This window comes from Mizuhopecten yessoensis, unplaced genomic scaffold (assembly GCF_002113885.1).
Source record: "Mizuhopecten yessoensis strain PY_sf001 unplaced genomic scaffold, ASM211388v2 scaffold2641, whole genome shotgun sequence".
NCBI classification, from domain to species: Eukaryota; Metazoa; Mollusca; class Bivalvia; order Pectinida; family Pectinidae; genus Mizuhopecten; species Mizuhopecten yessoensis.
In genome coordinates, this window is record NW_018404647.1 from 409,522 (window position 1) to 426,921 (window position 17,400).

The window sequence follows — 17,400 nt, forward strand, 5'->3', positions numbered from 1 at the left end:
TTACATAGACAACAACAACACCTGTCTCACCCATCATGATGAAGTCTATCATGTATTATATGTCACACATACGAAGGAAAACAACTTTAACATGAATCTATAAACAAGTGGAACATTTAAGAATTAAATTACAAATGCTAATAGTTCATGGGAAAGAACTCCGGATGAAACCTAGACAGAAGTAGCGGAGAGGGATCACCCTGGACAGCCCCCTCTGGATCCTCACCAAACCCCAACCTCTAATTACTTCTGACAACACTGGCTTTTTTCTAAGTTATAAAAAAGTGAATTTCTAAATATATATAAAATTGTAACAACATAATACATTTCAATTATTTTATTTATATACAACATCATGATATAAACAATGACATAATGACATCAAATATATATAAGATATGTGCAAGATACTTCTAGTTGCGTCTGTGACATTCAGTTTAAACAAATCAACAAAGCTTTTGATGCAAACAAATTTGTTTATACAACATTATCAGGAATAAAACTACTAGCTACCTTTTGAGTTTGTGAATAATTTAACCCTGCAACCAACTTTTATATGACAAAATAAAGAACCGAAGTTACAGTGACCCCATACTGGTTCACCATGCAGTGACCCCATACTGGTTCACCATGCAGTGACCCCATACTGGTTCACCATGCAGTGACCCCATACTGGTTCACCATGTAGTGACCCCATACTGGTTCACCAGCCACTGCTTCATTATAATGCACATGCGTACCAAGTATTATCTCCCTACAAGAATATGATGATGCCTGGAAACCTGCATTTTGGTAATTGAGGGAAAGGTCAAATTGACATTGCTGTGTTCCATTTTTTGAATGGGACACTGTGCCTTCTTATGTACCTATAAGTCTGAATTCCATACAAAAATACAATTTTGCATCTGAGTTCAAAGGTGAGATAAGGTTGCGAGGACCTGATCATAATATTTCAACTGCATTCTCAGAAATAACTGAACAATCACCATTCCCTATTTAACCAAAGCAAAAGTAAAAGATAAGGTATATTATATACAACAGGAGGACATCTTTGTGTCTGGCTCCGATAGCCAGGTAGAGATTTAGCACAGTGATAAGGGGTGGGAGACAGGGATTGGATTCCTTTATCTACTGTTAATGGGTTGGGGTCAACCACTGGAATTATCATTTACCTCCCAAACACATGCTTTACCTGTGATAAAGGAATCTGTCCCATAACCTTTCTATTTTATGAACTGAATGAATTAAGCTTTGGTTTACAATGAGTATTTACATTTGACTTGTAATGTGTCAACTTGGATAAATTGTGTTTGAATTAATTGCAAATAAAGAAATATTTACATAATGTACCTGGAGTGACGTTGCTATAGGTCTACAAGCAAACTCAAACACAACACAAACCTACAGTTCTATCTTCTGTCTTTGTTGCTGACACAACAGCTTACTCAATTTTTCATGAAAACTATATGGATAATGATTCTCTTTCATTACTGCCACTACGGTCTGTAAACAGTTCTGCTGTAGATGGTCAGGTTTCTACTTCTTACGTCCTCCTCTTTCCTTCAGTTGTAGCTGAACAGTCGCGCCTTTCATGAAATTGTAGTAAGCCAGCGAGTTGGAGTCTTTCATGAAAATTCCCTGTTGATTAAAACAAAATCATATTTCATAAAATGTTATTAAAGTCAGAAAGTTTGAATCTGCTGTGAAAAGTTACGACATTGCCTTTATTGCATCAATGTTTTTTTTTACATTTAGATCCTAATATAAAACTCAATCATCATTATGATATATATATTGTGTAAATATACAGTACTTGAATTATAAAAGCACATTCTTATACTAGCAAACTGGTTACAATTTTTAAGTTGCATGAATCAGGAGTTAGGGCTAGAGTAATCAATAACATGCAGGATTACAGGAATTTCTCATAGTAATATCTTTATCACTGCTTTCAAATGCAATAGCATGAAATTATCATCACTAGGATATGTAACCCATGTTTGCAGCTGTTTAGAAATATTTCATTCAATTTAATTGCCACAAAGTCTACCTCGTGCTGCAACTTCTGTTTTCCCGCCGGGAGTCCCAGACTCTCGTTCAGTTTGGCTTTCATTACAGAAATCTGAAAACAAATCATTATAACAGTGTGAAGGTGACGTAAACCTGTCAATATACATGTGTAATGAACTTGTTTTCGCCAGTTCCTTTTTACTCCAGATGCAGATTTAAACCCTAAATGATACTACGCATCATTAGAAAAAACGTATCAATACCAGTTTTTAATAATTATAGAAACTAGTGTTTGAAGAAACTTGAATTCAAGATGTGAGCACTATTACAGCATGTACAGTATTCCAATTCACTTTCACCCTTTCACCACTGCAGACCATAATGGACTCATCCATATCAATGCATAGTAGAGTCTACTAAAGTTACATAGGGGTGAAAGGGTTTTAATAAAGTATAAATGCAATTGATATATTTTCAACATTTTTTACGTAGAAGTGTTACTGTAAGCTTAAGTAGGATTCCTTCTCTATTAAAATTTACGTATTGTATACCAGGAAAGTTTCACCCAGTCAAATTTCACCCTTTCACCCCTATGTACCTTTAGTAGACTCTACCATGCATTGATATGGATGAGTTCATAATGGTTTACAGTGTTGAAAGGGTTAAATTCCATACCCGCCAAATGTTCATCTCAGCATTCACATGTAATGACTTACTCAATATGCTGTGTTTTAAAGTTCGCTGTCAGAATAAATTCACCCTCAGGGGGTAAAAGGTGAAAGTTAAAATGCAGGAATTGTATTTCCGGTATACAGTATGTATCTTTTAGCTGATTTGATTTTAAAGGAAGCATGAATACCATGTAATATCTAAAGTATCTTTTATCAATAGGATTTGTGAGTTTTAACCATACATGTGGTGTAAGTGGTAAAAAAAGTTGTCAAAATCTATAGCCTGTAATGTACAGAGTCTGCTCTATCCTGAATATTTCTGTAGATTTTTAATTAGCCTATACCACCCATATGTTTTTACAGTCTAGATTACATTACCATCAATATATATTCATCTAGTTTCAGTTATTTCTCCACCCTTACATTTCTAAAGAATCTGGATAATCCTACCTCCTACATATTTCCGTAGAGTGGATTAACCTAACTCGAATGTACGTCTGTAGTCAAACTTGCCCTACCACCCTGTAGAATCTGAATTACCCTACCACCCATGTACGTCTGTAGTCAAACTTACCCTACCACCCTGTAGAATCTGAATTACCCTACCACCCATGTACATCTGTAGTCAAACTTACCCTACCACCCTGTAGAATCTGAATTACCCTACCACCCATGTACATCTGTAGTCAAACTTACCCTACCACCCTGTAGAATCTGAATTACCCTACCACCCATGTACGTCTGTAGTCAAACTTACCCTACCACCCTGTAGAATCTGAATTACCCTACCACCCATGTACGTCTGTAGTCAAACTTACCCTACCACCCTGTAGAATCTGAATTACCCTACCACCCATGTACGTCTGTAGTCAAACTTACCCTACCACCCTGTAGAATCTGAATTACCCTACCACCCATGTACGTCTGTAGTCAAACTTACCCTACCACCCTGTAGAATCTGAATTACCCTACCACCCATGTACGTCTGTAGTCAAACTTACCCTACCACCCTGTAGAATCTGAATTACCCTACCACCCATGTACGTCTGTAGTCAAACTTACCCTACCACCCTGTAGAATCTGAATTACCCTACCACCCATGTACGTCTGTAGTCAAACTTACCCTACCACCCTGTAGAATCTGAATTACCCTACCACCCATGTACGTCTGTAGTCAAACTTACCCTACCACCCTGTAGAATCTGAATTACCCTACCACCCATGTACGTCTGTAGTCAAACTTACCCTACCACCCTGTAGAATCTGAATTACCCTACCACCCATGTACGTCTGTAGTCAAACTTACCCTACCACCCTGTAGAATCTGAATTACCCTACCACCCATGTACGTCTGTAGTCAAACTTACCCTACCACCCTGTAGAATCTGAATTACCCTACCACCCATGTACGTCTGTAGTCAAACTTACCCTACCACCCTGTAGAATCTGAATTACCCTACCACCCATGTACGTCTGTAGTCAAACTTACCCTACCACCCTGTAGAATCTGAATTACCCTACCACCCATGTACGTCTGTAGTCAAACTTACCCTACCACCCTGTAGAATCTGAATTACCCTACCACCCATGTACGTCTGTAGTCAAACTTACCCTACCACCCTGTAGAATCTGAATTACCCTACCACCCATGTACGTCTGTAGTCAAACTTACCCTACCACCCTGTAGAATCTGAATTACCCTACCACCCATGTACGTCTGTAGTCAAACTTACCCTACCACCCTGTAGAATCTGAATTACCCTACCACCCATGTACGTCTGTAGTCAAACTTACCCTACCACCCTGTAGAATCTGAATTACCCTACCACCCATGTACGTCTGTAGTCAAACTTACCCTACCACCCTGTAGAATCTGAATTACCCTACCACCCATGTACATCTGTAGTCAAACTTACCCTACCACCCATGTACGTCTGTAGTCAAACTTACCCTACCACCCTGTAGAATCTGAATTACCCTACCACCCTGTAGAATCTGAATTACCCTACCACCCATACATTAAATCTGCAATACCTTTCCATCCATACCTTTCTGTACAGTCTGGTTTTTGTAAATGATAAGGCTTAAAGAGTGTATTTGATAAAGTTTGACCAAGGTATCAAGTTAAGTTTGACCATCATACATACCGTGTCGGTGAGGGGAAGTGTGAAGGACAGTGTCTGTCCATTCAACTTCCATTCTGCCTTGTCTGTGACCTTTGGAATGACCACTTTAAAGGTGACTGGACCCTGCAGTACACACAAGTCAAGGGTAGTTAGGACAGGAATAACAGGGAAAAAAGCATACAAAATAGCATGAGAAAAAAGCAACACTTTACATACATTTCAAAATTGTTTAAAATGATTTGAAAGAAAGAGATCAGCTGATGAGCCCTGGTGTTGACCTTAATTCTTGTTGAGACAAAGTTCTGCAATGTTATTTCTGGAACAAATCTGCAAGCTTTAGATTTCATGTTATCACTGGTAATAATCAATATCTGTAACTGATTCTCTATCAGAAGGTCAACTAATTACATTTCACACAGTTTTACCGGCCATCTCTATAGAATATCAATACAGTAAACACTGACACTCAGGAACAAGTCAGGAGACCAGGTTCACCAACAGCAGCCTACCTTGTTTCTCTTGAGGAATTCCACCTCTGGAATGAGCTGGTCCTCTGTTTTCTGTTTTTTTGACATAGGTTCATCGTCCATAGAGGGCGGGGGTGGATGATGACTCTTGTGTGGGGGACCAGGGGGTCTGTTGCCCATCAGAGACGGAGGGTAATTTGGGGGATGGGGAGGACCATGGGGGCCGGGCATCATATGTTGTGGCATGTGCATCTGTGGGTGGATTCCTGTTCATAAAAAAACATAACACATTGTAAAACGGCTACAACTTAAAAGTCTGGACAGTGATCGGAACATTTCAACGTATTAGAACCTTGATCTGCTGGTAGATTAGGTTTAACTCTAATGGCAATGTTTAATACTATCATCAGCCAGCATATAAACAGGATCTAACATTTTGTAATTTTTTCTATGAAGGTATTTATTCTTATTTTCGATACATGAATGATTGTACCTGAAGAAATATCTTTTTTTTTCCTTCTTTTTTTTTCTCTTTTAACATTGGACTGCTATATATATATATATATATATCAACATTTTAGTTTGAGATATATCATTAAGACTGAATTGCTTACTAACCCATAGGCATTGGTGGCCTGGGTGGCAGCACCATCAGGCCACCACGTGGCTGCTGCATCAAAGGCTGTGGCATGTGCTGCTGTGGGGGCCGAAGAGGCATTTTCTGCTGCATGGGCGACGGCTTGACCTGTGGGGGTGGGGGCTGGGATTTTGGAGGGGGAGGTGGTGGTGCAGCTTTGGGAGGAGGAGGCTGCTTGGGTATGGCTGGTCCAATCTTTTCCTTCTCCTCATCTGGTCTACAAGGTCAAACAGAACAGTTTTATACAATGTAGAAATGCCCTTCTTTCTGTCCTCGCTGAATATAGTATGATGAAAATTGTAGAGATGCCTATATTGGTTTAAGGTTGAACTGAAAAGATATTTTAGTGATGATGAATTACATTATCAAAGCAAACATGTTCGATCAGGAATACATAGGGCCAATGAAGTCCTGGTGTTCAGGCATAACTTTGTTTTCAAATAGAAATATAACCTATCACTAGGACTGTATAACTGGATGCTGCATCCAGCTACAATGGTCTGAAGAGAACGCTGTCTGCCTAAATAAGTCATCAGGCCAAATTCGAATGCAGCTTGATGGACCAAATATTCAATATTGCTCTTAAAACTAATTCACAGATGGAAAAGACTATAGATACGTACAGGAGGCCCTTGACCTTGTGAATGACGGCGATCTGCTCTTCAATGGTGATGTTCTCCCGAGCCTTCTGTGTGACCTTCTCCATGGAAGCTGTGTGTCCATCCCACACAACCTTCTTCTCTTTCTTCTCCTCCTCACCAATCTGTAAAATAAACCATCAAACATGTCACATGTGTCGTCTTGTCAGGAGGATGCTGTTTGGTAAACTATGTTTACTTTCCAACTGAAGTCAAAAAATAAGTTAATAAATCTGAGTTTGGTTTAGATGAGTAACATTGTTAGAAGTATTCACATACATGAACATAAGTCCTCTCGCCTAGACCAAGTGTTAATGACATATATTACTTAACACTGTCAGAAATTGTTTAGTCAATTTTCAGTGAGCTTTCATTGAATTACGTTATTAATAGTTAACAAGAAGTCATCAGAATTCTTTACCAATGGTAATTTAAACACATAAGACTTGTATCATAATTTCACCAATCTCTATTTGTGAATGAAATTTCACACTAATATATCCAAAACTGTGTAAAATTGTCTATTATAAACCATTCTCAATAAAACTCATTTCTCATAAATTAAAATAAACCTTTATGAATTGATACCACTGGAGTTCAGAAAGAAATTTTCTTCACCTTTTTACCAATCTGGGTCTCCTCTACACCAGCACCAAAGATGTCAGTACGTCTCTCAGCCAACATTTTCAGACTGCTCTCGATGGCCGAGCCCGGAGCGAACACTTCCTCCTGGTCTCTCTTCTCTGTGATTGTCCTCTTACGTGCCTCAATCCACTTCGGATCCAACAAACCTGATTAAGAAATTTAAGGATGAAACACATGACGCAGCCCATACTCACACATAACAATATATAAAGTATAAGAACTGCAATTTAATACTGATGACACAGTGGCAATGGGTTAGCTCTAATTTAGCTTCTATTAGAAAACATCAAACAGATCCCAGAGGGATCATGGCACCCACCATTGTACCATCTTCATTAGTTCTTTGTCAGTTTGATCTTTTCTCTTCTTTTATCTGTCTAATCAAGTCATGTATATCATTTTAATGCACCTTGAGGTAACTTGATCTAGACTTCATACTGCTGTGTATGAAAGACAACCTTCACTGTGAGTTTATCATTTCACATATTTACTAGTATGCTACTTAATGTGGAAGAAATAGAACTGATCATTGCAATATGAGAAAGATCTGTGAAGTTCTTCCTGCAGTCATCTTGCTGTTATGATCACTCTCAAAATAAAACACCCACAACTAACAACCAATGGGAACCTACACACATATCAAATTTGAGGAAGATCCATCCACTACTTTCTGAGAATTAGCAATAACAAATTGTAACTGTCAAAACTTCAGATGGCCACCCTTTATCCATTTTGTTTATTCCATCAGTCACAAATTAAACATGCACAATTAAGGACCAATTAAAACCTACATAGCAAATTTGAGAAAGAGAAATCAAGTACTTTCTGAGAAATAGTGATAACAAACTGTCAAAATCCAAGACGGCCACCAGTCAGCCAGTTGTTTATTCGCTCAGTCTCAAAAGTAAACAAGCACAGCTACTGACCAAGGAAAGCCTACATATCAGAAAGATCGCTCTAGTACTTCCTGAGAAATAGCCTTCACTGTCAAAATCCCAAATGGCAGTCTGTCCGGCATTTTGTTAATCCAATCAGTCTCGAAGGTACAATTACCGACCAAGGCGAACATACCTATCAAATTTGAGAAAAATCCTTCCAGTAATTTCTGAGAAAAAATCTGAAAAATCTTTTACTCTTAAAGTTCAAGATGGTGCCTGACGGCCATTTTAGTTTTTCGATCGATCCCAAAACTTGATGTGCATAAATACGGACCATGGGGAGCCTTTTATCTTAAATATGAGAAAGTTCCATTAAGTTATTTCTGAGAAATAGCGCTAACAAACTTAACTTCTAAAAATTCAAGATGGCACCTGTCGGCCTATGGTTTTGGAATCAGGAAAATTGTGAGAGTAAACCAGTCAGAAGTTTTTGGAATTATACTGATAACTGATTCTTTACAAAAGAGCATCTTCAAGACTAAAACAGCCTTGTTTATTGTTTACTTTTTATAACAAGTTGTTACGACTTCTTGAGATCATTTCATTTTATATGTTTGATGCTGCGTTTTCATCTGATTACAAGATCAAAAATTGAAAAAAAATATGGGGTTAGGAGGATTCTGAAAAAAGATAACATTATTTTTCCATTTCGAATGGGGCCAAACTTTGGCCTGAAAATGGTCAAGGTATTTATCAATAAGAGTCGGTCATTCTCATGTGTCTAGTGTGATGAGGTATTTATCAGTTATAGTCAATATAAAGTATACTTACCGATCCTCATGTGCTCCTGTACTTTGTGGGCAAGAATCTTCTCGCCAGTGATAGGAGAAATAAGGTATTGGTCGGACAAATCGTCTATTGGGAGAGACTTAGCTGGAAGTAGATAAAAAACATTGACCATGTGATCCACATACAGTATACAAAGTTTACATGTATTAGAGCATGCATGATACTTTACATACTATACAGCAACACGTGTTATAATGTACATACAAGTTCTACTGTAATGGTCGGCGATTACAAATTGTTTTTAACAACAAAGTGACTTTCACTAATGATTGTAACGGAGTTTAATATGTCCAATTAAGAAAGTTAGTCATGGTCATATTATTGCTTAAGTTAATTGAATGTATCCTTAACTTAATGGTGTACCAAATAAATATATTATGTCTGTCCAAGTGAAAATTACTGTGGTCAACTTTTGTTTATCAGTCTTACAATAAATCTATTATATAAACTCAAACTTATCTCCCTTGTTTCTAACATAACCTAGAACATATGAGAAACATTAAATCCTATTGCACTGTACTTGAAATCTGATTCCTTCACCTTTCACTGAAAATATAGACCAAACAGTAGTAATCCTTAGCTTCCTGACACAAACTGTACATGTCAGGATACGTAACAATTACCTTTAGGATCATAATCCTTTCTAACGACCACCTGATCTGGCATGGGAGGGAGGGGTGGGGCTGGTATCTCGCTGGGAGGTGGTGGAGGGGGTGGAGCAGGCGCCGGGGGGCGAGGCAGAGCGATATTCTGCTGTAATTCTTCCTCCTCTTCAGATGAAGACTCGTCCATGTCCTGTAAAAAAACCCAGATTGATATAGCTATAGAACAGTCATGGTCAACAAGCTGGACATCAAGTAAAAAGCAAGAAAGCAAAATCTTGAGTAGATACCTCTACTTTCTAACACAGACACAGTTCCCTCTGCACTAGCCAGTACGAAGGAAGAATGGATCCCCTCAGAGAAAAGAAAACTAATCTTCTATTAATTAATGATGTGCATTTTTTCAACTGAGAAAATGTTTGGACAGAACTGTGTTCAATATAATCATAAATGTTGAAAAGATTTACAATCCTTATACTTAAGTTAAAAAAACAAAGATGATATAATTTTATCATTCCCTGTACATGTAGTCTCATCTGGCTCAAAATACATTTTAAACAAACTGAGGAACAGCCATCTTTGTAGGAAGAAAATCATGTAAAATCAGTGCAAACTATTTCAGTCAGAGGTACATAAAACTGGATGCAAACTTGAGATTCACAAATGACCTTTCAGCAAAGCGAACATCAATTAATTCCTTATGCTGTATAATTACCTGTAGTTCTATTTCTGCTGTTCGTGTCTTTCCAACATTCTTTTCTATTTCAACCTCTTCTTCGTCATCAGACTCGACCTCCATTTCCTCTCCCTCGTCTACCTAAAATCAGATAATGCAAAAACAGTAATGAGTTACAGTTCTAAGAATATATTGCAGTTCTAAGAATATATTGTAACTTATAATTTTCTTCATTATTCTTTTATAAAATGCTTTTTTGGCATGTTGTATCACATGTATTACAGAACATAACCAAGTCTTAACATAACCAATACAACAGAAATTTAGAATGTTTAAAGATACTGTCACCAACATATTATGGGAAACAAGCTTGAATTTTTGTTTTAATTTTCCTTTATTAACAAAGGATTCTGAAACACATGATATCATATATATGAGTTTTTGTAATAACCTGTTGATATCACCCTTAATGATTTGGGTAGTTTACACCTTACTGTTTAGCTGAATGATGTGACTTGTAATAATCAGAACTATTTACATCTTGAGTTTATCACCATATATTTTGTATCAAAAACAAATTCAGAAATAAAATTTCAAAAGCTGAAGAAATGACATTTGAAATATGCAGAAATACTGATTTGTTTATGTTTTAAATCTTATTTGTGTTAAAATTGCTGGACTAACCTCTCCTCTGTCTATTCTCTCCTGGGCCAACACACGAGCTCCCACTTCAGCTGGTGTGGTCGGGGGTGGCAGGTTACCTGAGAAAATTGATACAACACTCAGCCATTATTGTCACAAACAGATGCAAATTGATGCAAGTATCTTTACTGATTTGAAGAAAATTTATGCTGATGATAAAAGGAAAAGATTGTGAAGACATGAAGCTAGGATTTCAAAGATAATTTTCCCAAACCAATCATAAATACTCATCCTTACCTTGTTCGCTTGGTTGGAAATCCACTGTTTCTACCACTACAAAGTCATGCCAGTCAACTTGTGCATAGGCCACTGAAAAAATGTATGGTTAGATTAGACAGGCTGTCAGAACACATGGATTTACTAAGTAGTTTATGAACAGAATTACAGCATTATGCTGTGTTATAGACAGGTGTTGGATCAGATAGATTTCGGGTTATAAACAGATGTTGGATCAGATATATTTTGGGTTATAGACAGGTGTTAGATCAGATAGATTTCTGATAATAGACAGGAGTTGGATCAGATAGATTTCGGGTTATAGACAGGTGTTGGATCAGATAGATTTCTGGTTATAGACAGGTGTTAGATCAGATAGATTTCGGGTTATAGACAGGAGTTAGATCAGATAGATTTCTGTCTGGTTATAGACAGGTGTTGGATCAGATGGATTTCGGGTTATAGACAGGGGTTGGATCAGATAGATTTCTGGTTATAGACAGGTGTTAGATCAGATAGATTTCGGGTTATAGACAGAAGTTAGATCAGATAGATTTCTGTCTGGTTATAGACAGGGGTTGGATCAGATAGATTTCGGGTTATAAACAGATGTTGTATCAGATATATTTTGGGTTATAGACAGGTGTTAGATCAGATGGATTTCGGGTTATAGACAGGTGTTGGATCATATAGATTTCGGGTTATAGACAGATGTTGGATCAGATGGATTTCGGGTTATAGACAGGTGTTGGATCATATAGATTTCGGGTTATAGACAGGTGTTGGATAAGATAGATTTCGGGTTATAGACAGGTGTTAGATCAGATGGATTTCGGGTTATAGACAGGTGTTGGATTCGATAGATTGGTGGTTATAGACAGGTGTTGGATCAGATGGATTTCGGGGTATAGACAGGTGTTGGATCAGATAGATTTCGGGTTATAAACAGATGTTGTATCAGATATATTTTGGGTTATAGACAGGTGTTAGATCAGATAGATTTCTGATAATAGACAGGAGTTGGATCAGATAGATTTCTGGTTATAGACAGGTGTTAGAGCAGATAGATTTTGGGTTATGGACAAGTGTTGGATCAGATAGATTTCGGGTTATAAACAGATGTTGTATCAGATATATTTTGGGTTATAGACAGGTGTTAGATCAGATAGATTTTGGGTTATAGACAAGTGTTGGATCAGATAGATTTTGGGTTATAGACAGGTGTTAGATCAGATGGATTTCGGGTTATAGACAGGTGTTGGATCAGATAGATTTCGGGTTACAAATACATGTTAACACTGTGGAAGGCAAATGTTAACAATTTTTAGTTGGTGTTTAACGTAAAAACCAAACATTTAAGCATCAAAGAGATAAAATGATGACATGCTGTTTATTTGATCTTTGAGTTTTCATAGAGTAGCCACTTATGTTGCTGTTGACATCCCAATAACTGTGGCATGTTCGAAATTCAAAGTGAATTACTTCAATGAATTCCTCTCACAAGTATGTTTTACCTCTCACAGCTTTTGTGTTAGAATTTATCAGCAGAAGGGTATTTATCTACCAAGGGAAAGGAGCAGAACAGATTTTATGATAACTAACAGAAAGGCTTGTTTATTTTTCTATAAACTACTGACCCCTTTCTCTCTCAATGGCCTCTGCCTCCTTCCTGCGCTCCCTTTCCTGGTACTTGGCCCACTCCACGCGGTATTTGACCTGGTTGAGCACTTTGTGGTAGTCATCACTCTCTGACTTGAGCTGTGTAAGCAAGTCCTTGGGAGGGATCAGGATCTGGAGAAAATGTACAGTATGAGTCATTGGGCTGTGTAGTATGGTACAAAGAAACAAGAGGCGAAAAAGGCCTGTTTCGCTCACCTGGATCTTTATACCCAGCAATGGTGTAAATTGCTATGAGGTGGATATCCCAACCGGTTTAAAGTTATGGCTCAGGAAATTAAGTCCCTAGAGGTGGGGCCAGACCCCTGGATCAATTCTTATATCATGGTTGTATTCCTTTATTGATGCACAGCAAATGTTAGTATGTATGCTATTGTACATCATTGAAAATAAAAAAAACTGCTCCAAAGTTTGGTGAAATAAACTACAAACCTTGGTGTACTGCTCCACAAGCTTGGTGAAGTAGTTAAAGAGACTGTGCTGTGGTCTGAGAAAGTCAAACTGGTAATTCCTTTGCTCCCTGTTCATCAGATTGGTGAGGAATTGGCGTCCATTTCTGGCCACAAACTGGGCAGTCAACTTGACCACATCCCTGTAGACCAGGATATTAAGACATACATTAAACTTTACAGAATAGTTAATTACCTTTCTTGGTAAAAAGTAATCCATTTCAACAATTCACATTTTTACTGACTCTAAGTACACCAGGTCAAATAGTTTACAGGCGAATTAGGAAAAGACGAATTCACTTACAGATCAAAAGCTGAAATAGACGGCGGATCAGCGACAAATTCAAACTCTGATGGTGGCTCTGTGGGTATGATAGGTATATCAATGATCCTGGCCTGCTCCAGTAAAGGTTTCTGTAATCCTGGCAACTGCCCTCCAAACTGACACACAAAACAAAATGTATACATAAACATAACATGTTCGCAATCACCACTTGCCTAGAGTTTTTTATACAAAAAGTTTTATAATCCATAGATAATGTTTCGAAATTTTGCACATTAAATTACAGACACTATCAGTGTTCCTGTTGATGCCATATCCCTATTTAAAACTGAAGCAAAACTGTTCCAGGCAACTTTTTAAAAGATCAGTGTTTTATTCCAGTACTAATGTCATTTCCTACTTCAGATCCAACTTTAAAAATGCTAGGGCTAACAATGAACTATCAGTTCTAAAAGCATTTGTTAACATTATTTTTCTATTCTAATTGATTCAATGCCTTTAAAGTAGTTAAATACTAAAAATTAAAAATTAAATATAAAATAATTGGTTTTCTTTATTAGTTTAAATGGAATGTTCTCATATTTTACATGTACACAAAACACATATATCATTTTTTTTTCAAGTTGTTACAAATATTTACCTTTGGTGCTGCAGGCTCTTGTCCTACAAAACAATCAAGAATAAATAATTAAATATCTGCAATATTGATGTTAAGTTTTATGGCAAGTACTATTAGATTATAGAAACAATATTATATATTTTTCATACATATTGATATGTGCAAAATACATTATCACAACATAAAAGTTTAAAAATGGTAATTAATTATACAGCAACATTACTATTAATACTGATTTAAATTCTAGATATTGCTACTAAACTATCATTTATATACCTGTACATTAGTATTAACAAGAAACAAAATCTGAATTCTCTTACCTCTGCCTTCCTTAAACTCCTTCACTTTGTGTTGGTAGTAGGCATGATAAGGGTCGGCAGGGTTCAAAAAGTTGAACTTTGGATTATTGACTTCATTCTGACGAATCCTGCTCTCAAACTCAGGACCATTTCTAGCTACAAAGCTTGCAGTCTTATCAACAATATCTAAAGTTCAGGGTTAAAGATTAATAAAAAAAGACAGATCTATACAGAAATATTGACAGTTATTAATCCAATCAACAAAATAACTTACCATTTCACCTCACCTGTCCAAGTGTAATGATCATCCTGGAATGTTCTAAAAGTGTCTCCATCCATAGTGTGTTAACATATTATTTTTACATAGTCTTTAATTTAAGTTTATATTTATGTGATAACAGTCCAGTGAGCTGTTAATTATATAAGCTGCAGTATCAAACCTAAACATGAAGACAATCAACTGCTTTCAGTCACAATATTACGATGGTTGACAACCATGTCCATAGAGATTACAGAGTAGAAATTTCTCATATAGCTTTACATCCAAAAGAATTCATTTATGACTTGAGTTGAAGGCAATAGTTGATTTATTTAAGACATATAAGGAAATTGATAATGATACTTTTGTATTTTGTAGTGATCATGACCATACCTGTTGCCAGGATTAATACTTTGGCAAACAAGTTGCAAAATATACACTAATGTACACATGTAATTAAAAGTAAACAAGGCCATTTGTTTGAAAACTAGACATGTACATTCTGTTCAGAATAAGTGTTGTTTTCTGGTGTCTTATGTTGATACCGTGATATAACTGTGAACAGAAAAAATTGAAACTTCATGAGACTACTTTCATTCCTGTTTTCACAAAATCTGGTTTTTTTCTGATATAATGTAACTTTTGGGGTCTACCCTGTACATTTCAGTACTCATTTGTTTCTATAAGGCCAAACAAAAAAATATGTCTGTTTGAGGTTTCCGACCGACCCTAGCTTTTTACCCCCAACCCAAAACTTTTTGATGTTTTTTTTGTTTTTTTTAAACCCGCATATTTCCGAATTTTAGAAGGTTCTGTGCCTTTCAAAATGGCTTCCAGCTCTGTGTTGGCACTAAATGTCAGCATATATGGAGCACAATTTGCTTCCAAATGAACCTTGTTTATGTAATTCTTTGTTTTACATACAATAGTAGGGTCATAATCACATGACCACACGGTCGGTACACAAAAATATACTTCTGCAATATGTGACAGTTTCACATGTGACTGGACTGACACTGTTAAAATAAGTTTGTAGGTTAATAACAGGATAAAAGAAGCTTTAAGGGTTTCAAAGCTTCGTCAGTCTGGCCTTGAAGGCAGAGAGTGTGGCTGCATCTGTGATGTCTGGTGGTAGGGCGTTCCAGTCACGTACAGTTCTGGGAAAGAAAGACATCTTTCTTGAATCAGTCCTGCAGGTAAGGAGTTGAAAGGATCTGGTTTTTGGTGTTTCTGGCAAGTCGTCTTGGTGGTAGCAATCCGTTTTCTTTACTGATGGCAGCCATACCTCTGTCAAATCTTATATAACATCACTAGTCTAGCTTCCTTCCTCCTTTCTTGTAGTGGTTTCCACCCAAGCATATCAGAGACGCTGGACTTGTAATGATGACGGTTTGTGACATACCTTGCAGCTCTTCTCTAGATGTGTTCGATGCTGTTGATGTTGTGCTGGGTGTGCAAGTCCCATACGGAGGATGCATATTCCAGCAAAGGTCTGACCAGGCCGTTGTATGCTAGTGTCTTGATCCAAGTATATGTAATCTTCAGATTTCTCCGTAGCAAGCCTAGGGTTCTGTTCTGATGTATAGCGGTACTTTCCAAAGGCCGCTTATATATCTTATTAATTTCCAGAACTTGGATTAACATTTCAACTGTGTACTTTGTCCGTATTTTGTGTCATGTGAATTCTTGATTCTTCAGTAAAAAAAATCTTTACAAAGAAGTAACAGTTACCTCAGAAACATTCTTCTCTAATTATTGAAGATACCGAAACTACCTGTTACTGAAACTAGGATTTTTTATTTTGATTAAAATTTGACAAACATATGATGTATATTTCTCTTTTAAGTTGATTAAAAAGAAGATGTTTCGGTACTTTTTGTAAGTCGTTTCGGTACCTGTATTTAAGTTGTTTCGGTACTTCCTTTATTAATAAATATTTCTCATTTGTTATTTATAGTTGGTTGTTTATATAACGTTTACTTTCTAGTTTAACTGAGCAGCTGAGTAGATCAGAGTAGCTCTTTAGGAGAAACTCAACATTGAGGGAATTCACCAACTTGTCATAAAAATGAGGGTTCCACTATCAAATTTATCAAAAAACTCATCATGTCTTCGGCTGTGTGACAGCGTTCCATTTTGGATGTAAATACCTATTGTTATTGTTATGTGTTTTCTTCTTATTATTATTCTTAAATAATTATTCTTAATACATTATATATACATGTTATATATATATATGTCCCGCTATACTTGGAAGTTATTGAAATAATGGTGACGTTGACTATAACTTGGTACCAAAATGTGTTTTCCATAAGTACTTAAACGACTTTCAGAAGTACCGAAACGACTTTCAGAAGTACCTAAACGACCTGAATTCCTTTCACTTGACTATCCATATTGGATTACATTACACGTATCATCCGAAATCTGACGAATAGATTATAAAACATGNGGGGTACCATTACGTCCGACCAACGTCTTACCATACAATTGTAAGGATACTCCTCACTTCAGGAGGTGGGTAAATTATTCCAATTACTGGTTTAGCTGCTGCAACTTCTTCGCTTGATTTTACCTCTGGCACAACCACCATCGGAGTACTTTCGATGGGCGGCATGGTCCGTAAATTTGGTTTAATTCCAAATCTACGCCAATGCAAAGCAAGGTGCTTTATTGAAAAAGTTCAAGGCCGCATGT

At 36.9% G+C, this 17,400-nt stretch overlaps 1 protein-coding gene across 1 annotated transcript; it reads right to left on the reverse strand.

Moving 5' to 3' along the window:
* Positions 1-328: 328 nt before the first annotated feature.
* On the reverse strand, positions 329-17,394 carry LOC110446220 (splicing factor 3A subunit 1-like). The gene is made up of 18 exons (XM_021491259.1): positions 17,206-17,394; positions 14,466-14,630; positions 14,167-14,189; positions 13,548-13,684; positions 13,227-13,386; positions 12,755-12,908; positions 11,139-11,210; positions 10,884-10,960; positions 10,239-10,340; positions 9,545-9,716; positions 8,904-9,005; positions 7,168-7,340; positions 6,535-6,674; positions 5,893-6,128; positions 5,317-5,540; positions 4,829-4,930; positions 2,051-2,122; positions 329-1,638 (listed from the first exon to the last, which is right to left on the reverse strand). Exons 1-18 carry the CDS (start codon positions 17,318-17,320, stop codon positions 1,537-1,539), a joined length of 2,328 nt encoding a protein of 775 aa, XP_021346934.1. The 5' UTR covers positions 17,321-17,394; the 3' UTR covers positions 329-1,536.
* Positions 17,395-17,400: the final 6 nt, after the last annotated feature.

Bases quoted from the DNA above. Each gene is read 5' to 3' on its own strand.
- LOC110446220 (XM_021491259.1), bottom strand. From the start codon at position 17,320: ATGCCGCCCATCGAAAGTACTCCGATGGTGGTTGTGCCAGAGGTAAAA. The intron at 14,631-17,205 runs GTATCCTTACAA...CCTGAACTTTAG, and splicing joins CCCACCTCCTGAAGTGAGGA to ATATTGTTGATAAGACTGCA. The intron at 10,341-10,883 runs GTTAGTCCAGCA...ATCTGATTTTAG, and splicing joins AGAGAATAGACAGAGGAGAG to GTAGACGAGGGAGAGGAAAT.